Here is a 17,325-nt window from a genome sequence, read left to right on the forward strand (position 1 = left end):
AGAAGTTAACGTTTTAATCCACATAACTACGTAGAAATTAAAAAAAAAAAAAGAATAAACCAATGAAATGGGGCCTCTCCTCCAGCCAAATGTCCCAAAATCGCGTTTTAAAAAAAGTAAAAAAGTATTTCGTATACCGTAATGTTTGATGCTATTCACAAAACTACGAAAATATCAGAAATGTAATTATTTTCTGCTCGACTCGCACCAAATTAAAACATAATTTTTTCTGCAAGAAAATATTTGCAGATGTTGAAGGAACAACGAACATTTTATTGAAAAAAAAAAATTATTTACAGGCGAACTAAGCTCATGCTCAAAAAGTCAAAATTTTGCATGTATTATATGTACAACATATGTAAATTCCAAAAAGAGTAATTTAATGTGTTTTTATCTGTATGCAGAAAATCATCTTCAAACATACGTAGTTTTTAAAGTAATATCTTAACTTTTAGCAATAAGATACCTATTATTTTTCCTCAAATGTCTTTCCTGAACATTAACAAACATTTCAATGAAGAACAATTACATATCATAGCTTTGAATTTCGATTTAGAGGCAAATTGAGTTCAAATATTCATGAATTTGCTCGTTAAACGTAGTGTTGTGAATAATAATAAAAATCTCAATTTTAAGTAATCAAAAATCTGTTATTTTTACTCAAAAGTCTTTCCTGAACATAAACAAACATTTCAATGGAAAAAAATCATATATAATAGCTTTGAATCTGGATTTATAGGAAAATTGAGCCAAAATATTTATGATATTGCATGTTTTACTTAGTTTTGTGAATAATATCTCTATTTTCGGAGATCAGATAACCATTTATTCTTCTCGAATGTCATTCCTGAATATCAACAAACATTTTATTAAAAAAAAAATCACGTGTCATCGCTTTGAATTCGGATTTAGAGACAAATTGAGCCTAAAATATTATAGTTTTGCATTTTCATGTGGTTTTCTGGAAAATATTTAAATTTCAAATAATCAGATACCTAAAATATGTTTCCTTAACACAATGAACATTTTATTATAGTAAAAATCACAGATTACTGCTTCGATTGATTAAGAGGCAAATTCAGCATAAAAGACATGATTTTGCATGTTTCACGTAGTTTTGTGAAGAATATCTCGAGTTTGATTACCAAACAGATACCTGTAATTTTTTCTCAAATGTCTTTCTTAAACATCAACGAACACTTTAATGAAAAAAGAATCACATATCATCGCTTTGAGTTCTGATTTGGAGACGAATTAAATATAAAAAGTCATAATTTCGCATGTTTTACGTAGTTTTGTGAATAATATCTCAAGTTTTAGTGATCAGATACTAATTATTTTTCCTCAAATGGCTCTCCTGAACATTAAGAAACATTTAAGTGAAAAAAGAATCATACTTCATCGCTTTGTATTTTGATTTAGATGCAAATTTAGCACATAAAGTCATAATTTTGCATGTTTTACGTAGTTTCGTGAATAATATCTCAAGTTTTAGTGATTAGATACCTGTTATTTTTTCTCAAATGCCTTTCTTAAACATCAACGAACATTTCAATAAAAAGAGAATCAAATGTCATCGCTTTGAATTTTGATTTAGAGGCAAATTTAGCACAGAAAGTCATAATTTTGCATGTTTTACGTAGTTTTGTGAATAATATCTCAAGTTTTAGTAATTAGATAACTATTTTTTTTATAACTATTGTCTTTTCTGAACATCAGCGAACATTTTCTTGTTAAAGAACCTACATATCACCGCTTATTATTTTTGATTTAGAATGATTTAAAATGGTAATGATTATTGTACACGTCAGATACTGAGGGAATAATATCAATAAGATCAAGCGTTACGGAATTCCATTTTTATATAGTAGATTAATGATACTCAATAAAATTTTGAACGATCCTAATATAGTTGGTTCCCACTCTTTTTTATCCTTTCAACGAGTCTTTTATGTAAATTTCTAAACTGCTGCCGGCCGGAAGAGGCCAGATGAAGTTGCTGTAAAAATGTGGGTAACGCAGTGCTTACCCAGTCCGCATAAATGACATGTTGGTGACCTTCAAGGGAAGATTCATATTCGTATGGAAAATATTTTCTGTAAAAGGTCAGGAATGCCAAAAAGCGTTGAAAAGGTGGAGCTTAGTGCCTTATACAAACTTTTGGCAATTGTTATAAAGTAATGTGTTAGAAATATACCACTTTCACATTTTTTCAACTAAGTGTTATTTATAGGATAAACCAGAAACGTTTCTAATTTTCTAAATTATCACCGCCACCGTCATATTTTCATCAATACATTCATACATTTTTCTCGTGTCTAAGTTGTAGAATAAAGTATTTTATTCGTAACCAACTCCCGAACATTATTTTAGATTTCATTAGTTTCGCTGGTGGAATTTAGAAATGATTGAATGTGTCCATATAAATTATAAAATACAACAAGTTAAAATAGAGATAAATGCCAGAAGTTATTCTCAAACACAGTTCCATTTTCATGGTAATAACATATCGCCTATGTCTTAAAATTTTCAGAAAATAAATTAGGTATAAAATAGTATCATTTTTTTATTGATTCAGAAACCCGAAAAATTGAATTCATTGCTCTTTTTGAGCAAATATTTGTTTATATATAACTCCTGTTATAATATTTTTACAAATTATATAAAAATTAGCGAGGTAAACAATATAAATATATATACTTTACCCGCTTTAAGAAATCATAGTCCCATCTTGGTGAATCAAAAAAACTGTAGGTATTCGTCATCAATTATTCTTGGTGGCTTTCGTAAAAAAGATGAATTTTCTTGATAATAACCATAGATCATTTTTAGATTCTTTGATAAAGATAACTTGATGCGGCGACACTCGTAAGAATCAAACGTTAGTTTAACTAGTGTTTTCTTTGCTACTTGAATGAATAGAAAGATCACATATTCTTTTCAAACAGCATCTCTGTCCATAATTAAAAAATTTGTCCAAATATGCCAATTTTACCAAAATCGGGAAAATATTTTCTCGTGATAGTAATCGCCCCAAAAAACATCCATACGGAAGCCGATTGTCAAAAAATGCATTTGAAGAGACAGCAAATGGGAAACAATTTAGACTGATATCCAAAATAAATGTATAAAAGCCAAGATGTTTTCAACTCGTATGCACCCCATCCAGAGTGGTATTACTGCATATTGTTTTAGCACACTTCCGAGATGGTCTTATGGGCCTGGTGGTTACGGGTGTCAGGTAAGCGATTGTAAGGTTCCTCATTCACGCGTGCGGTTATCCGTAACCTCCCTAATTTTGCATCGAATTTTGCCTCTTTACGAAGAAAATTTATTGCGACATAAATGTTTTTTTCAGGCCGCAAAACTAAAGTTTATAGTCCTGTGATAAAAAAAAAACGGGACTGGTGCCTTCTGTTATGAATATTACCACTTTGACACTTGCTACAGAGTGATGAAGCTGCTTTTTTCTTCGTGTTTCAAGAGCTTGAGCCTCATGCTTCCGCAATGGCTTGATCGAGGTGCACGGAACATCTGTCTCGTTGTCCTTCTCGTCTTCACTTGTATTGTATTCACAAACCAAACACGATATGATTCTTACAATATGCATTTTAACCAAATTGCACACGGGTTTGTCAACATTATTTTCGTTTATAATTGAAAAAACGGGCTACTGCGTTAAAAGTTTTTGACGGATGGAATTACGCTGCAGCTTTTTCTGTTTTAACTCTATGACAAGGTTCCACCATATATGACGGTTGACATATTCATTACAAAAATTTTCTTGGACGGTGTACCGACCAAAACATTTATAATGCGTTTTTCTTGATTTCATGTCTATGGCTCATTAGACAATTTTTCAATTATGGACTAGCACCCATCGGGTTCAGGTTTGAAATTTTTCTAAAATTTCGGGTACGAGTCTGGTTTCGGGTTTGTCGAAACATTCAGGTTCGGGGCGGGAACGGGTTTAAAAAACCGAAAGCCGACCATTTCAAATAAACATGATAATGTCTAATATCTTAATACCGTTCGAGGCTCAAAGCTATGGGGCAAGCGTAAATTGGTATCAACCCAAAAAAAAATTGGGTTTGATCGGAAAAAAAAGTTTCGGGTTTCGGGTTTTAACCGAAAAAAAAAACCGGTTTCGGGTCGGCTACGAGCTCCTCTAAAAAAACATTTACTCCATTATAGCAAAAACTGTATTCGGAGGTGTCTGATTTTTATTATTAAAACTACTAAAACTGAGAATTTTTCACACATTTTCATAGATAAATAAAGCGTGGAAATAATACTTTGACCAGATTTTCAGATTTGTCTGCTAAACACAGATTTGCAGTTTTTCCACATTTTCTGCAGATTTTTGTCAGAGTCTCCTTATATTTGCGCAGATTTTCTCAAAATGTGTGCAGATTTTACAGACTTTTACCTGCGCTAGCGAATTTTTTTCGAACCAAATAATTTCGAGCACATTTTTCCGGTTTTTCAAGCAGTTGCAGACATTTTCAAAAACATCTGGCATCTCTGGCTTTAACGATTTAGTCGATCACCACGTTCCACTGATGAAAAGTAGGATTGATTATTGGTATTATTTTTAAGCCGTTTGGAACTATTTTGACTTTTTGGAGACTAACTATGAATTAACAATCAAATGAAGCTTTTGTGTTGATGAACTATGTAAAATTACACTAGTCGACAAAAGCTTTTTATGAATTATCGGGCCCTTAGTCTGTGCAGAAGTGCGTCAAAAGACCACAGAGTAAATATTTGCTCACCGGGTTCGTCACTTCTACGTTGGCTTATGGGAAAACTCATTGAGGTCTCTAAAAGCTTATCTTCACTAGGGGCAACAAAATTCACTGAAATGGGTTAAAATCTATTATCCTTATTTTTTTCTAATTAACTTGAGCACTCAGGCAAAACCTGTATTTACCAGTGTTATTCTCTTCGACTTTTTAACGTAATGACCACCTAACAGGTTTCCACTAAAAAATGGAAATGAAAAAAGGGTCAAGAACAAAACAACAGAGAAGTTTTCCTCAAACTGATTTTTTTCATACTAGCTGAGTACCCAATTTTGATCGGAAGCTGATATCTGCTCTTGTTGTTTTGATGAGAAGTTTCGGAGGACTGATTCGCTGAATTTTAAAATTGGTGTCTTTCTTTGGATGTAACTTTTGCTTTCTGATTTCTTTTTTTCATCCGCTTCTTCGTTTCTCTCTTTTTACTTGTTTTTTTTTTCATTATATTATTTCTCTCTCTTCTACTTAGTCACACACACCTATACAATTAACTCATTAACTTATCCTACCCTCTTCATGCGAACCGTTTTCTCTACCAACGATTAATTCAAGCCACTACCAAAATCAGCATATCGAAATCTACCAAACTACCCACCTTCTCGATCTCCCATACCGATCACCCACAAACCGAAAACTGAAAAATATAATTATTAGGAAGTATTTCCATCACCTTTTCACAGAAACCGAAAGGCGACGATTTCTGGAACTGCAGTGTTCTTTAGTTTCAGTTTCTGGTTTAGGATCAAAACTGGGGAGTATTTGGACATTTATTAGATTAACACAGCATTGCAGAAACCGAAAGTGGCGAATGGGATTTCAAAATAGCGTAAGACATTAGACCGTTTCTTGAGAGTCAGTGCCGAGAATGAAGAGTATAAAAGCATTTTACTCAATTTTACTCAGCATTCCAAAAAACGAAAGTAGCCATTTTGGATCCCAAAATGGTATCAGATATAGGTAGTTGGTCCCTGGACATTGAATCATTTCAAAGTGTCCATCGATTTCCTAAAACAGGAAATAACCGCATTGAATTCCAAAATTTCGTCGTACATTGATCCCAAATTTTTAGATGATATCCTGATTCTTGAAAGGACACGGAAATGCCAATGGTTTTGAACGGTTTGCTCATTTCTCTGCGTTCTTCTGAAACCGCAAAGCCAAGCCTTCTTGTATTTAAATATGGCATCAAACCTTAATATTTGGTGTTCAGACGTCAGCCCAATTTCAAAAATATCCTAATAGCGAGAATCAGTTTCCGCAGATTCTAAAAAACCTGATTCCTTGTTTTTTATTTAAATAGATAGACTAAAAACTAACTTAAGTCTTCAAAGTGCTGTTAGTGAACACTGACAAATGGTCCGTGATCCGCTGTGCGGTGCAGCACATTGGATTTTGACCGTAACACAGTGGAGCACTTAGAACATCAAACCTGATCAAAATTATTTTTAAGTATTTTTGGACTGGAAACGTATCATGGATCGAAAATATAGTATAATAAATAGTTGTGACTAAAAGTTTCATGGAATAACTCACCTTTGAGTGGTTTGTTACTTTTCTGATGATGTAATTCGGATTCAATGGTAGTTTCTTTTCTACAATAAATGACTGAGCCTTTATGAATGAAATATAACTATTTTTTTAGATCAGCGAGGTTCAGGGTGAACACTGTTTTGTTTAATAATCAATCTGAGCACTCAGGCGAATCTGAAGAGTCATTAGTATTATTATCATTGTCCGTGTACGAAGATTTTACTTGCAACATTTGCATTGTTTCGGACAAAAAAACTTGACCGTTTTTCTTAGAGTTTGGTCTAGTGCTCGTAATCAAAGGATCCGAATTCAATAGTAACCTGTTGAGATTGTCTCAGAACACTCATCGGTTACATGACAGAGGTATGTTCTTGAAACTAAGGCAGTAACACTGCCGGAAGCTGAAAAGTTGAAATTTTTCGATGATTTTCACAATGATCTAACTCATGAGTTCGGATTGGTTCGGATGATCTAAAACCACCAACTTGACCAGAAACATACAGGCTTTGATTTGCAATTGACTGTTTACATTGAAACTCATTGATACTTAACTTACTTCATATAATATGACATATAAAAAATCTCATTTACAGAATTTTTGTGTTTATTAGAATGTACCCTGGCAATATCGAGACTATCTATAAGTCTTTTATGTTTACATATTGATTAATCTAAACTTCTTCGCGATGTCCGAAGTTGGTTTGATGATAAATCACTACGTTGCACTTGATTGTTTTGAAAATAAGTGAACGGTACGGAAGCATCGAATGCAACAACAGAAAGCTAAAGTTTTATCGATTTCAACCAGCTGTAACAAAGGTCTACAATACTTCTGGATGCTCATGAGCTGTCGAGAGATTCAGTAGGCATCACCCTTCAAAATGAGACTATGCTGAACATGGTTAATAAACTTTTGCTTTTTTGACTTTTGATCAGGTTTTTACTTGATTTACTCTTATGTGCGTTGGACGGAAACCACGTCGGTTTTCCAATGCAGCTTTTGATCCTGTTGATGAGTTGCTTTGTGTTCTCGGCCTTCTAACTATCCTCGGACAGCATGAAACTCAATAAATCGAAAAACTTTCGACAGGATGACACTGTAGCAGATTTGTTGGGTTTCGTATTTTGGCACGTACGGTATGCTCTGCGCTGGTGCGATGATGTCTTGTATGGTTAAACCCCGTATTCTTCATCCGAGTGATGTTTTCGAATGAATGGAATCAGTATTTTCTGCAAACACTCTTTCTGGTACAATTCCTGGGTTATTGCCAAACCGCTCATTGGTTTGAACTCTCGGGTTTGAACCACGCTTTCGATATTATGCGATGTACAACATAACCTTCGATTCAAACCTGCACTTTTTGTACATTTTTGTCGGAGTAGTGAATTTGTTTTTAGTGTCGTTTCCAGGCATTTGAGACTCCGATAGAAGAATGTAGCTTTCATCGTCAAGAACGAAAGATTTTCCGGCATACTTACTAGTCATCCAGAGGCATTGGGATCCCACTTCGAACACAGGAAACCTTTATTCATATTCATTATCTTTGTTGGACGGTTGGTACCGTTCTTCCGGATTACTGATTACGAATCTACATCTGAGCACGCACCACTTTGTTTTCAATTAGAAATGAAATCCTACTATTGAGATAATTACACTGATGAAAACAGGTTTTGCCTTATAGCTCAAACTGGAAAAATATGAAGGATTATAGCTTTTCAACCATTCATGTTAATGTTGGTGCTCCTAGCAAAGATATTTTTTTCAGGTACTTAAAAGAGTTTTCCCGTGAGTCAATGTAGAAGCTACGAGCCCGGCATTTTGACGCTCTTCTGCATACACTAGCGGCTCCAAACTTCATAGGAAATTAAAAAAAAACTAAAATCTTCGCGGCGTAATCATTATTATTTTGAGCTTTGAGGCAATTTTTTTTTACTTTTGTCGATTAATGTTATTCATGGTCAACAGTAATTTATCCACCACAAGTTTGATTAAAAAGATAGTATTCAAATTTTAATTTTCTGTTTGAAAATTAAAATTTAAAAACTATCTTTTTAATCAAAACATTGTGCAGTATAAATAAATTTTGTATAATCTGTCTAATGAATTAGCATACGCAAATACTCGCCGTACATCCAGTTGTTTTCATATTAATAAACAAATTAGAGCAAGCATCTATAAGAAGGGCCATCGATTGGATTGTGGAAACTATCGAGGGATAACGTTGCTCAACTCCGCATATAAAGTGCTTTCCCGTATCCTGTTCTTCAGATTGAGACCGCTAGCGGAATCCTTTGTTGGCGAATACCAGGCTGGTTTCCGACAAGGGCGTTTCACGACGGATCAAATTTTCACCCTGCGACAGATCCTCGATAAGTTCCGGGAGTACAACTTATCGACTCACCATCTTTTTGTGGACTTCAGGGCGGCATACGACTCAGTGAAAAGAAACGAGCTGTGGCAGATCATGCTGGAACACGGTTTCCCTGCGAAACTAATAAAGCTGAGTCGAATGACACTGGAGGGATCGAAATCGTGCGTGCGGGTAGCTGGCGAGACATCAGCCGCGTTCGTAACGTTGGATGGACTGAAGCAGGGGGATGCGCTCTCCAACCTACTGTTTAACATCGCTCTTGAGGGTGCAGTACGAAGAGCAAACGTCGAAAGAAACGGTACGATCATCACAAAATCTCACATGCTTCTTGGCTTTGCGAACGACGTCGATATCATCGGTATTAACCGTAAGGCCGTGGAGGAGGCCTTCGTTCCTTTTAAGAGAGAAGCAGCGAGATTGGGACTTGTCATTAACTCTGCCAAAACGAAGTACATGGTAGCTGGCAAAGAGCGTGGGAGTCCCCGTGGTGTAGGTGCTGAGGTGGAGATAGATGGGGAACGATTTGAAGTGGTTGACGAATTCGTTTATCTTGGTACGCTTGTGACATGTAACAACGATATGTATGAGCCGTGAAGTGAAACGACGAGTTGCAGCTGCGAACAGGGCTTTCTACGGACTGCGTAACCAGCTAAGGTCCCGTAGTTTTCAAACTCGCACAAAACTAACGCTGTATACGACGCTGATACTCCCGGTGGCCCTATACGGACATGAAGCATGGACGCTGAAGGAAGCTGATCGACGAGTGCTCGGAGTTTTTGAGCGTAAAGTTCTGCGATCGATACTTGGCAGTAAATTGGAAGGTGGAGTGTGGCGCAGACGCATGAATCACGAGTTGTACCAGGTATACAAACATGCTGATATAGTGAAGGTGATACAGCGGGGCAGGCTTCAGTGGGCTGGACATGTAGCCAGGATGCCTGACGAGAGAGCCGCCAAAACTATCTTCAGTAGAAAACCAGGAAGAGGCCGTCGACTCCGTGTGGGCCTCGCACGCGGTGGATGTGCGCGGTGGAAGAAGATGCACGATCTGTTGGTGTACGGGGAGACTGGAGAACGGCTGCTCAAGACAGAAGAAGATGGACATCTCTAATTCGTTCGGCCCTGGACCGGTGAACGGTCCGTTAGCCAAAAAGTAAAAGTAAAAGTAAAGTGAGTAAAGCAAGCAATAATAAATTCTATGAAGAAATCAAAACAAATATTTGCATTTATCCTCCCATCGAAGGAACCTAATCAAATTGGTTTCCATCAGTCCAGCATCAAGGCTTCATAAAAGTGCTTACTGAAGTCCTACTTCGGGATACAAACAGAAAAAAGAATAATAATTGATTGAATTATTTGTTGCCCTCCGTTCATGGTCGTAGCTTACTGCGATCTCAATACACACGCTCTATACTGGAGAAAATAACTCATATGCAAAGAACATGTGTTCGAAAGTTATGTTCCATCACAAATCAGATCTGCAGAGTAGAAAAAGACAAATCTGCTGTTGATTGAAAATACAGCACAGCAAACAATGTTAAAAAGTTATGTCGTGTCATGTGAATTACCAGCTAACCTAACTTTTTTCCTCCCAACAGGCGGTGACAGTACTAGCGGACGACCGGCGAGGGAAGGAGTTGCCGTGTGCTCACAGAAACGTGCACTATGCGTGACAGCGATTGTTTTGGGGACTTTGCTAGGTAATGTAACAATTAACCGTTGCTTTAATGATTAATGGGAATCTGTGATGTTATTTCTTTCCTACAGCCACTGCCTTGGTGATAGCCTATGCCGGGCCGCAAAGTGTGTGCCCTTGTGCGGGGAAAATACCGCCCGGCTACATACCGGAGGGGTACAACAGTTCGGAACCGTTTCAGCCGATTGCCACCAACGGGCAACCCTTCCCGTGGCTTCTGCCCACGTTGCCCAACAATGTACGACCGAATCGGTACATGCTAACAATCCATCCCAATCTGACGACGTTGGATGTGAAAGGTATGAGCGTGTTTTGATGGCGAAAAGAAATGGTTTCATTTATTCTGGTATTGTCTTTCCCCACTAGGTCAAGTGACGGTCGAGTTCTATGTTGAGAAGGAAACGAACTTCATTGTGCTACACGCACAAGATTTGAATATCACAGAAAAGGTAGTTGTGGGGTCATTCGGGTGATTTGTGATGCGGGTGATAATTGCGTTTTGTTATTTCAGGCTCTAGTAGGACCTAAGGGGTATGCTCTCAAAATTCTAAGGATATTGGAGTATCCTCCCAGACAGCAGCTGTACATCGAGTTGAGAGATAAGCTACGAAAGAAGGCCAACTACACTCTCAGCATTCGGTGGTACTCGAAGATGATTTCCGAGCCGGATGGATTTTTCGTGGACCAATTCGAAACGGAACAGGATGTTAACAAGTGAAACCACCCTTTCGTGAGAGATTGGTTTCTTTGATACTAATAATTGTTCGTTTCCAGAATATTGGCAGCTACAGTTCTCAAACCGGGAAGTGCGAGGAAAGCTTTTCCCTGCTTCGATGAACCACACTTGAGGGCTTCGTTCAGGATATCGCTGTTCCGGGATCGTTTTCACATTGGTCTGTCGAACTCGATCGTGCAGGATACGGATGACGTAGGGTTCTATATGGGAACAGGACTGGTGAGTAGCGTTTGAGACTTCGATCGATCGGTTCGAATAAGTCTAGAACTTCTAATCCACAGCTACGGGACGATTTCGCTGAAACACCGCCGCTTCCACCGGACTCAATCGCCTGGGTGATAGGCGATTTCAAGCGACAAATGCTTGATCCATCGCCGATCTATCAAACCGTGAACGTCACCAAGGACACCCACCGGCCCTTACTGGAACCGACAAAATCGCCGGCAAAACTATCAAAGGCAGACAAGAAACCATTCCGTAATCTAACTGCCGTTCTGCTGTCGAAAAACCTGTTTAAACTGACAAACAATCAACCAACTGCGAAACCGACCAGCGCAGACGAAACGACGCACCCAAGTTCTTCAGGGGGAGCGGTAGCGGAAAATATCATTCAGGGAAATCATACAAATCAAGGTCCCAATGGAGCGGATGGCAATCATACCAGTGCGAATGATACGCTGGAAATCAAAACTGCCCCGGCGTACTCGTTCTATGCTCCAAAGCCATACGTTGATAAGGGAAGTTTCGTACTGCATACTTCCAGAGACATCCTGGAATATTTACAGCAGTGGCTTGGTGTGGCTTACCCACTGTCGAAGTTGGACTTCATCGCATTGCCAACACTGAACGACGACCTTACGAGCTCGCTTGGCCTAATCGTATGTAGAACGTCGTTTCTCAGCTCCCCGGAAAATGTATCCACCAAGGAGTATCACATGTCGGTGGTGAAGATCTCCGAGGGCATTGTGAAGCAGTATTTCGGTGGATTGATCTCACCGAAGGCTTGGAAGCACGTCTGGCTCTGGGAGGGTATCATCAGACATCTGAGTAGATTTATTTTAACGCCCATTCGTCCGATGTGGCCCATGAACGAGCTATTTTTGATCGAAACTATAACCCGTGCGTTGGATGTTGATGCACTGCAGGGATGGGAGAGTATCCACGGGGGAACAACCGACACCGGAGATAATGAAGCATTCTACATAGATAAATCCGCATCCATGGTGGCTATGCTGCAGTCCGCTATTGGAGAGTCTCATTTTCGACAGTGCTTGGGAAAGTTCATAAGAACATTCAAATACCAGACGGCGGATCCGACAGATTTGTGGTCAATCTGTGCAAAGCAAGTAAACAATAGTAAAAATGTCAAAGAAATGATGAACTTCTGGACAAACCTTCCTGGTTTTCCACTGCTGAACGTAACAAGGCAGGGCGATGAGCTTCACGTCACCCAAATACCATTCGCTCCGGCCGAGTTTATGGCAATATACGATGATCCGAACGAGGATGAAAATAGTTCTCTGTCCACTACAACGACAACGACTGTTGCTCCGACTACTGCCAGCGGCAAGGAGAAGAAACGGATTCGGTGGACGTTCCCGATAAGCTTCGTAACCAGCAATAGCGAACTACTGCCAGAGACGATATGGTTCAACACGACCGGAAGTTAGTAGTGAGGAGGAAGATTGGAAGTGTTAGAGCTTAATCGCGTTTTTTTTTCGTTTTGTACTTTGCAGCCGTAATAGCACTCAACCATTCACCCAAGTGGATCAAGATGAACCACGAGCAAACGGGATACTTTAGGGTTTTGTACGACGAGAATAACTGGGTTCAGCTGGTTAGTCAGCTGCAGATCAATCATCATGTTTTCAACACACAGGTATGTAGCTTTAAGAATTTTTATCCCTTTGTTTTTTTTTTTACTTTTTCAACTCGTGATGAACTTTTACATCATGCATAGAGCTGTTAGTTTCGGCTCGCCGTTTTCGATTCTACATTTCATTTCCCAAAAGGCAAAGCCATGAAAGGCAAAGTTCCAAAAGCCAAAGTCTGCAACCGGTAGACGGAAGAATCTAACAAAAGGTATCCATGCAGATGTGAAGCGGCAGCGAGTTAATTTTTCCTTTTTGTCTCACAACTTTGCGAGTGACTGATAATAGTTTCGGACTGTGCGCCACCCCTACCCACATGTTTAATCAACAAAAAAAAGCGGAATAGCTGAATACACTCTGTCGGTAATCTGTAGACAAAAGGGAACTAGTCAAAACTCGCCACCCACTCTTTTGAAGGCTCTTTAAAATAAACAGCAGTTGTTGGCTCGAAAGTTTTGCTTTCCGCTTTAAAAAAAACTTTGATATTTTCGTTTGCTAGCGAGAGTGGAACATGCATTTTTTTATCTGGATATACAGTTAGCATTGAAATTTTTTTTTGCTTTTTGTTTAGTTTTGTTGTTTTTCATAATTCATGTTTCAAGTTCATATCAATTTTTACATAACAATTTATTATTGAAATTCAAAGTAAATAATTTTAGATATTTTTGATTAAAACAAAATCTCGAATTCGCATCAGATATTGACATTCCATGCGTTTCTGAGTAATTTTCCGACAAACTGATTCAAAAGTTCACAGAACGAAATACATTTTTGGTCAACTTGCCACCTTATATGTACAATGAAAATGGAAAATTAGAACGGGTATGAGACCATGTCCAATTTCGATTACTTATAACTTGGTCAGTCTTCAACGGATTTCCTTCATATTAGCAGCAATCGATTGAAAAATTTAATTTCAAGATACTTACTATTGAAAAATGTCGAGCCTTGATTCCGATTTCTAAAAAAACACCATCCAAAATGAGTATTTCCGGAATCGAGATGTTGCTCAAAGGCCGGAAATGAATCTCAGACTCTATTTTGAGATTTTAAGTGCCTGAAGGATAGCCTAAAATGGCCGAATACCATCCTATAAGAGCCTACCGGAATTGGGATGCTATTTTGAATTCCTCGCAACCCTTCTGTTATATCAAGACTTGAATTTTTTTATCTTTCTAGACTTGCTTTAAGAATTCGTCACTTTAGAAATTGTAACTATTATTTATCTTTCCGACACCAGCATTTTTTAAACTTCTATTTTGACTTTTCAGATTTTTGTAATATATTCATGCGATTTTAATACATTTTATCGTATCATTTAAATACTTTTTCAAATGTTGGAATTTTGACCTTTCTAACAATATGTTTAAACATTGATGATTTTCTATTTTGTCCTTTTCTGGCTCTCAGAAGCACTTTTCGGCGATTCTGAGCTCAATTTCGAATCGTTTTCTAATTTCGCCTTTTCTGGCCTTTTTGGTGATTCTGAGCTTAATTTGGGGTCATTTTATTTTTTGGCGTTTTCTGGCCTTTTGAAGGCGTTTTTTGGGATTCTGAGCTTGATTTGGGATCATTTTATTTTTTGGCCTTTTCTGGCCTTTAAAAGCGATTTCGGCCATTTTGAGCTTAATTTGGGATCATTTTGTTTTTTGGCCTTTTCTGGCCTTTAGAAGGCGATTTCGGCCGTTTTGAGCCTAATTTGGGATCATTTTGTTTTTTGGCCTTTTCTGGCCTTAAGAAGGCGATTTCGGTCATTCTGAGCTCAATTTGGGATCATTTTGTTTTTTGACCTTTTCTAGTCTTTAGAAGGCGATTTCGGCCGTTCTGAGCCTAATTTGGGATCATTTTGTTTTTTGGCCTTTTCTGGCCTTTAGAAGGCGATTTCGGCCATTCTGAGCTCAATTTGGGATCATTTTCTTTTTTGGCCTTTAGAAGGCGATTTCGGCCATTCTGAGCTCAATTTGGGATCATTTTCTTTTTTGGTCTTTAGAAGGCGATTTCGGCCATTCTGAGCTTAATTTGGGATCATTTTCTTTTTTGGCCTTAAGAAGGCAATTTCGGCCATTCTGAGCTTAATTTGGGATCATTTTCTATTTTGGCCTTTTCTGGCTTTTAGAAGGCGATTTCGGCCATTCTGAGCTCAATTTGGGATCATTTTCTTTTTTGGCCTTTAGAAAGCGATTTCGGCCATTCTGAGCTAAATTTAGGATCATTTTCTTTCTTGGTCTTTTCTGACCTTTAGAAGGCGGTGTCGGCCATTCTGAGCTTAATTTGGGATCATTCTCTTTTTTGGCCTATTCTGGCCTTTAGGAGGCGATTTCGGCCATTCTGAGCTTAATTTGGGATCATTTTCTTTTTTGGCCTTTAGAAGGCGATTTCGGCCATTCTGAGCTTAATTTGGGATCATAATTTCTTTTTGGCCTTCTCTGGCTTTTAGAAGGCGATTTCGGCCATTCTGATCTCAATTTGGGATCATTTTCTTTTTTTGGCCTTTAGAAGGCGATTTCGGTCATTCTGAGCTCAATTTGGGATCATTTTCTTTTTTGTCTTTTTCGGCCTCTAGAGGGTGATTTCGGCCATTCTGAGCTTAATTTGGGATTATTTTCTTTTTTGGCCTTTTCTGGCCTTTAGAAGGCTATTTCGTCCATTCTGAGCTTAATTTGGGATCATTTTCTGTTTTGGCCTTTTCTGGCCTTTAAAAGGCGATTTCGGCAATTCTAAGCTCAATTTGGGATCGTTTTCTATGCTGGCCTTTAGAAGGCATTTTCGGCCGTTCTGAGCCTAATTTGAGATATTTTCGTTTTTTGGCCTTTTCTGGCCTTTTGAAGGCGATTTCGGTCATTCTGAGCTCAATTTAGAATCATTTAATTTTTTGGCCTTTAGAAGGCGATTTCGGCCATTCTGAGCTTAATTTGGGATCATTTTGTTTTTTGGCGTTTTCTGGCCTTTAGAAGGCGATTCCGGCCATTCTGAGCTTAATTCGGGATCATTTTCTTTTTTGGCCTTTTCTGGCCTTTAGAAGGCGATTTCGGCCATTCTGAGCTTAATTTGGGATCATTTTCTTTTTAGGTCTTTTCTGACCTTTAGAAGGCGATTTCGGCCATTCTGAGCTTAATTTGGGACCATTTTCTTTTTTGACCTTTTCTGGCATTAGGAAGCACTTTTCGGCGATTTTGAGCTCAATTTGGGATCATTTTCTTGTTTGGCCTTTTCTGGCCTTTAGAAGGCGATTTCGGTCATTCTGAGCTTAATTTGGGATCATTTTCTTTTTTGGCCTTTTCTGACCTTTAGAAGGCGATTTCGGCCATTCTGAGCTTAATTTGGGATCATTTTCTTTTTTGGTTTTTCTGGGGTTTAGAAGGCGAATTCGGCCATTCTGAGCTTAATTTGGGATCATTTTCTTTTTTGGCCTTTTATGGCTTTTAGAAGGCGATTTCGGCCATTCTGAGCTCAATTTGGGATCATTTTCTTTTTTTTGGCCTTTTCTGGCCTTTAGAAGGCGATTTCGGCCATTCTGAGCTTAATTTGGGATCATTTTCTATTTTGGCCTTTTCTGACCTTTAGAAGGCGATTTCGGCCATTCTGAGCTTAATTTGGAATCATTTTATTTTTACCTTTTCTGGCCTTTAGAAGGCGATTTCGGCCATTCTGAGCTTAAATTGGGATCATTTTGTTTTTTGGCCTTTTCTGGCCTTTAGAAGGCGATTTCGGCCATTCTGAGCTTAATTTGCAACCATTTTCTTGTTTGACCTTTTCTGACATTGGGAAGCACTTTTCGGCGATTTTGAGCTCAATTTGGGATCATTTTCTTGTTTGGCCTTTTCTGGCCTTTAGAAGGCGATATAAGCCATTCTGAGCTCAATTTTGGATCATTTTCTTGTTTGGCCTTTTCTGGTTTTTAGAAGGCGATTTCGGCCATTCTGAAGTTGATTTGGGATCATTTTGTTTTTTGGCCTTTTCTGGCCTTTAGAAGGCGATTTCGGCCATTCTGAGCCTAATTTGGGATCATTTTCTTTTTTCGGCCTTTTCTGGCCTTTAGAAGGTGATTTCGGTCATTCTGAGCTTAATTTGGGATCATTTTCTTTTTTTGGCCTTTTCTGGCCTTTAGATGGTGATTTCAGCCATTCTGAGCTTAATTTGGGATCGTTTTCTATTTTGTCTTTTCTGGCCTCACTTTTCTGGAAGCACTTTTCGTGATTCTGAGCTCAATTTGGAATCATTTTCTTTTTTGGCCTGTTCTGGCCTTAGGAAGCACTTTTCGATGATTTTGAGCTCAATTTGGAATCATATTCTTTTTTGGCCTTTAAAAGGCGATTTC

At 38.2% G+C, this 17,325-nt stretch overlaps 1 protein-coding gene across 2 annotated transcripts in view; it reads left to right on the top strand.

Moving 5' to 3' along the window:
• Positions 1-17,325, top strand: part of LOC129724059 (endoplasmic reticulum aminopeptidase 2) — a 42,227-nt gene that overhangs the window by 20,247 nt on the left and 4,655 nt on the right. For both annotated transcript variants that reach the window (XM_055678663.1, XM_055678671.1), the window contains 7 exons: positions 10,303-10,404; positions 10,472-10,699; positions 10,767-10,849; positions 10,912-11,114; positions 11,175-11,355; positions 11,418-12,801; positions 12,873-13,015. In XM_055678663.1, coding sequence (XP_055534638.1) covers positions 10,303-10,404; positions 10,472-10,699; positions 10,767-10,849; positions 10,912-11,114; positions 11,175-11,355; positions 11,418-12,801; positions 12,873-13,015 — 2,324 coding nt within the window. The remainder of the gene's footprint in view (positions 1-10,302; positions 10,405-10,471; positions 10,700-10,766; positions 10,850-10,911; positions 11,115-11,174; positions 11,356-11,417; positions 12,802-12,872; positions 13,016-17,325) is intronic.

Source organism: Wyeomyia smithii, chromosome 1 (assembly GCF_029784165.1).
Source record: "Wyeomyia smithii strain HCP4-BCI-WySm-NY-G18 chromosome 1, ASM2978416v1, whole genome shotgun sequence".
In the NCBI taxonomy this organism is placed as follows: Eukaryota; Metazoa; Arthropoda; class Insecta; order Diptera; family Culicidae; genus Wyeomyia; species Wyeomyia smithii.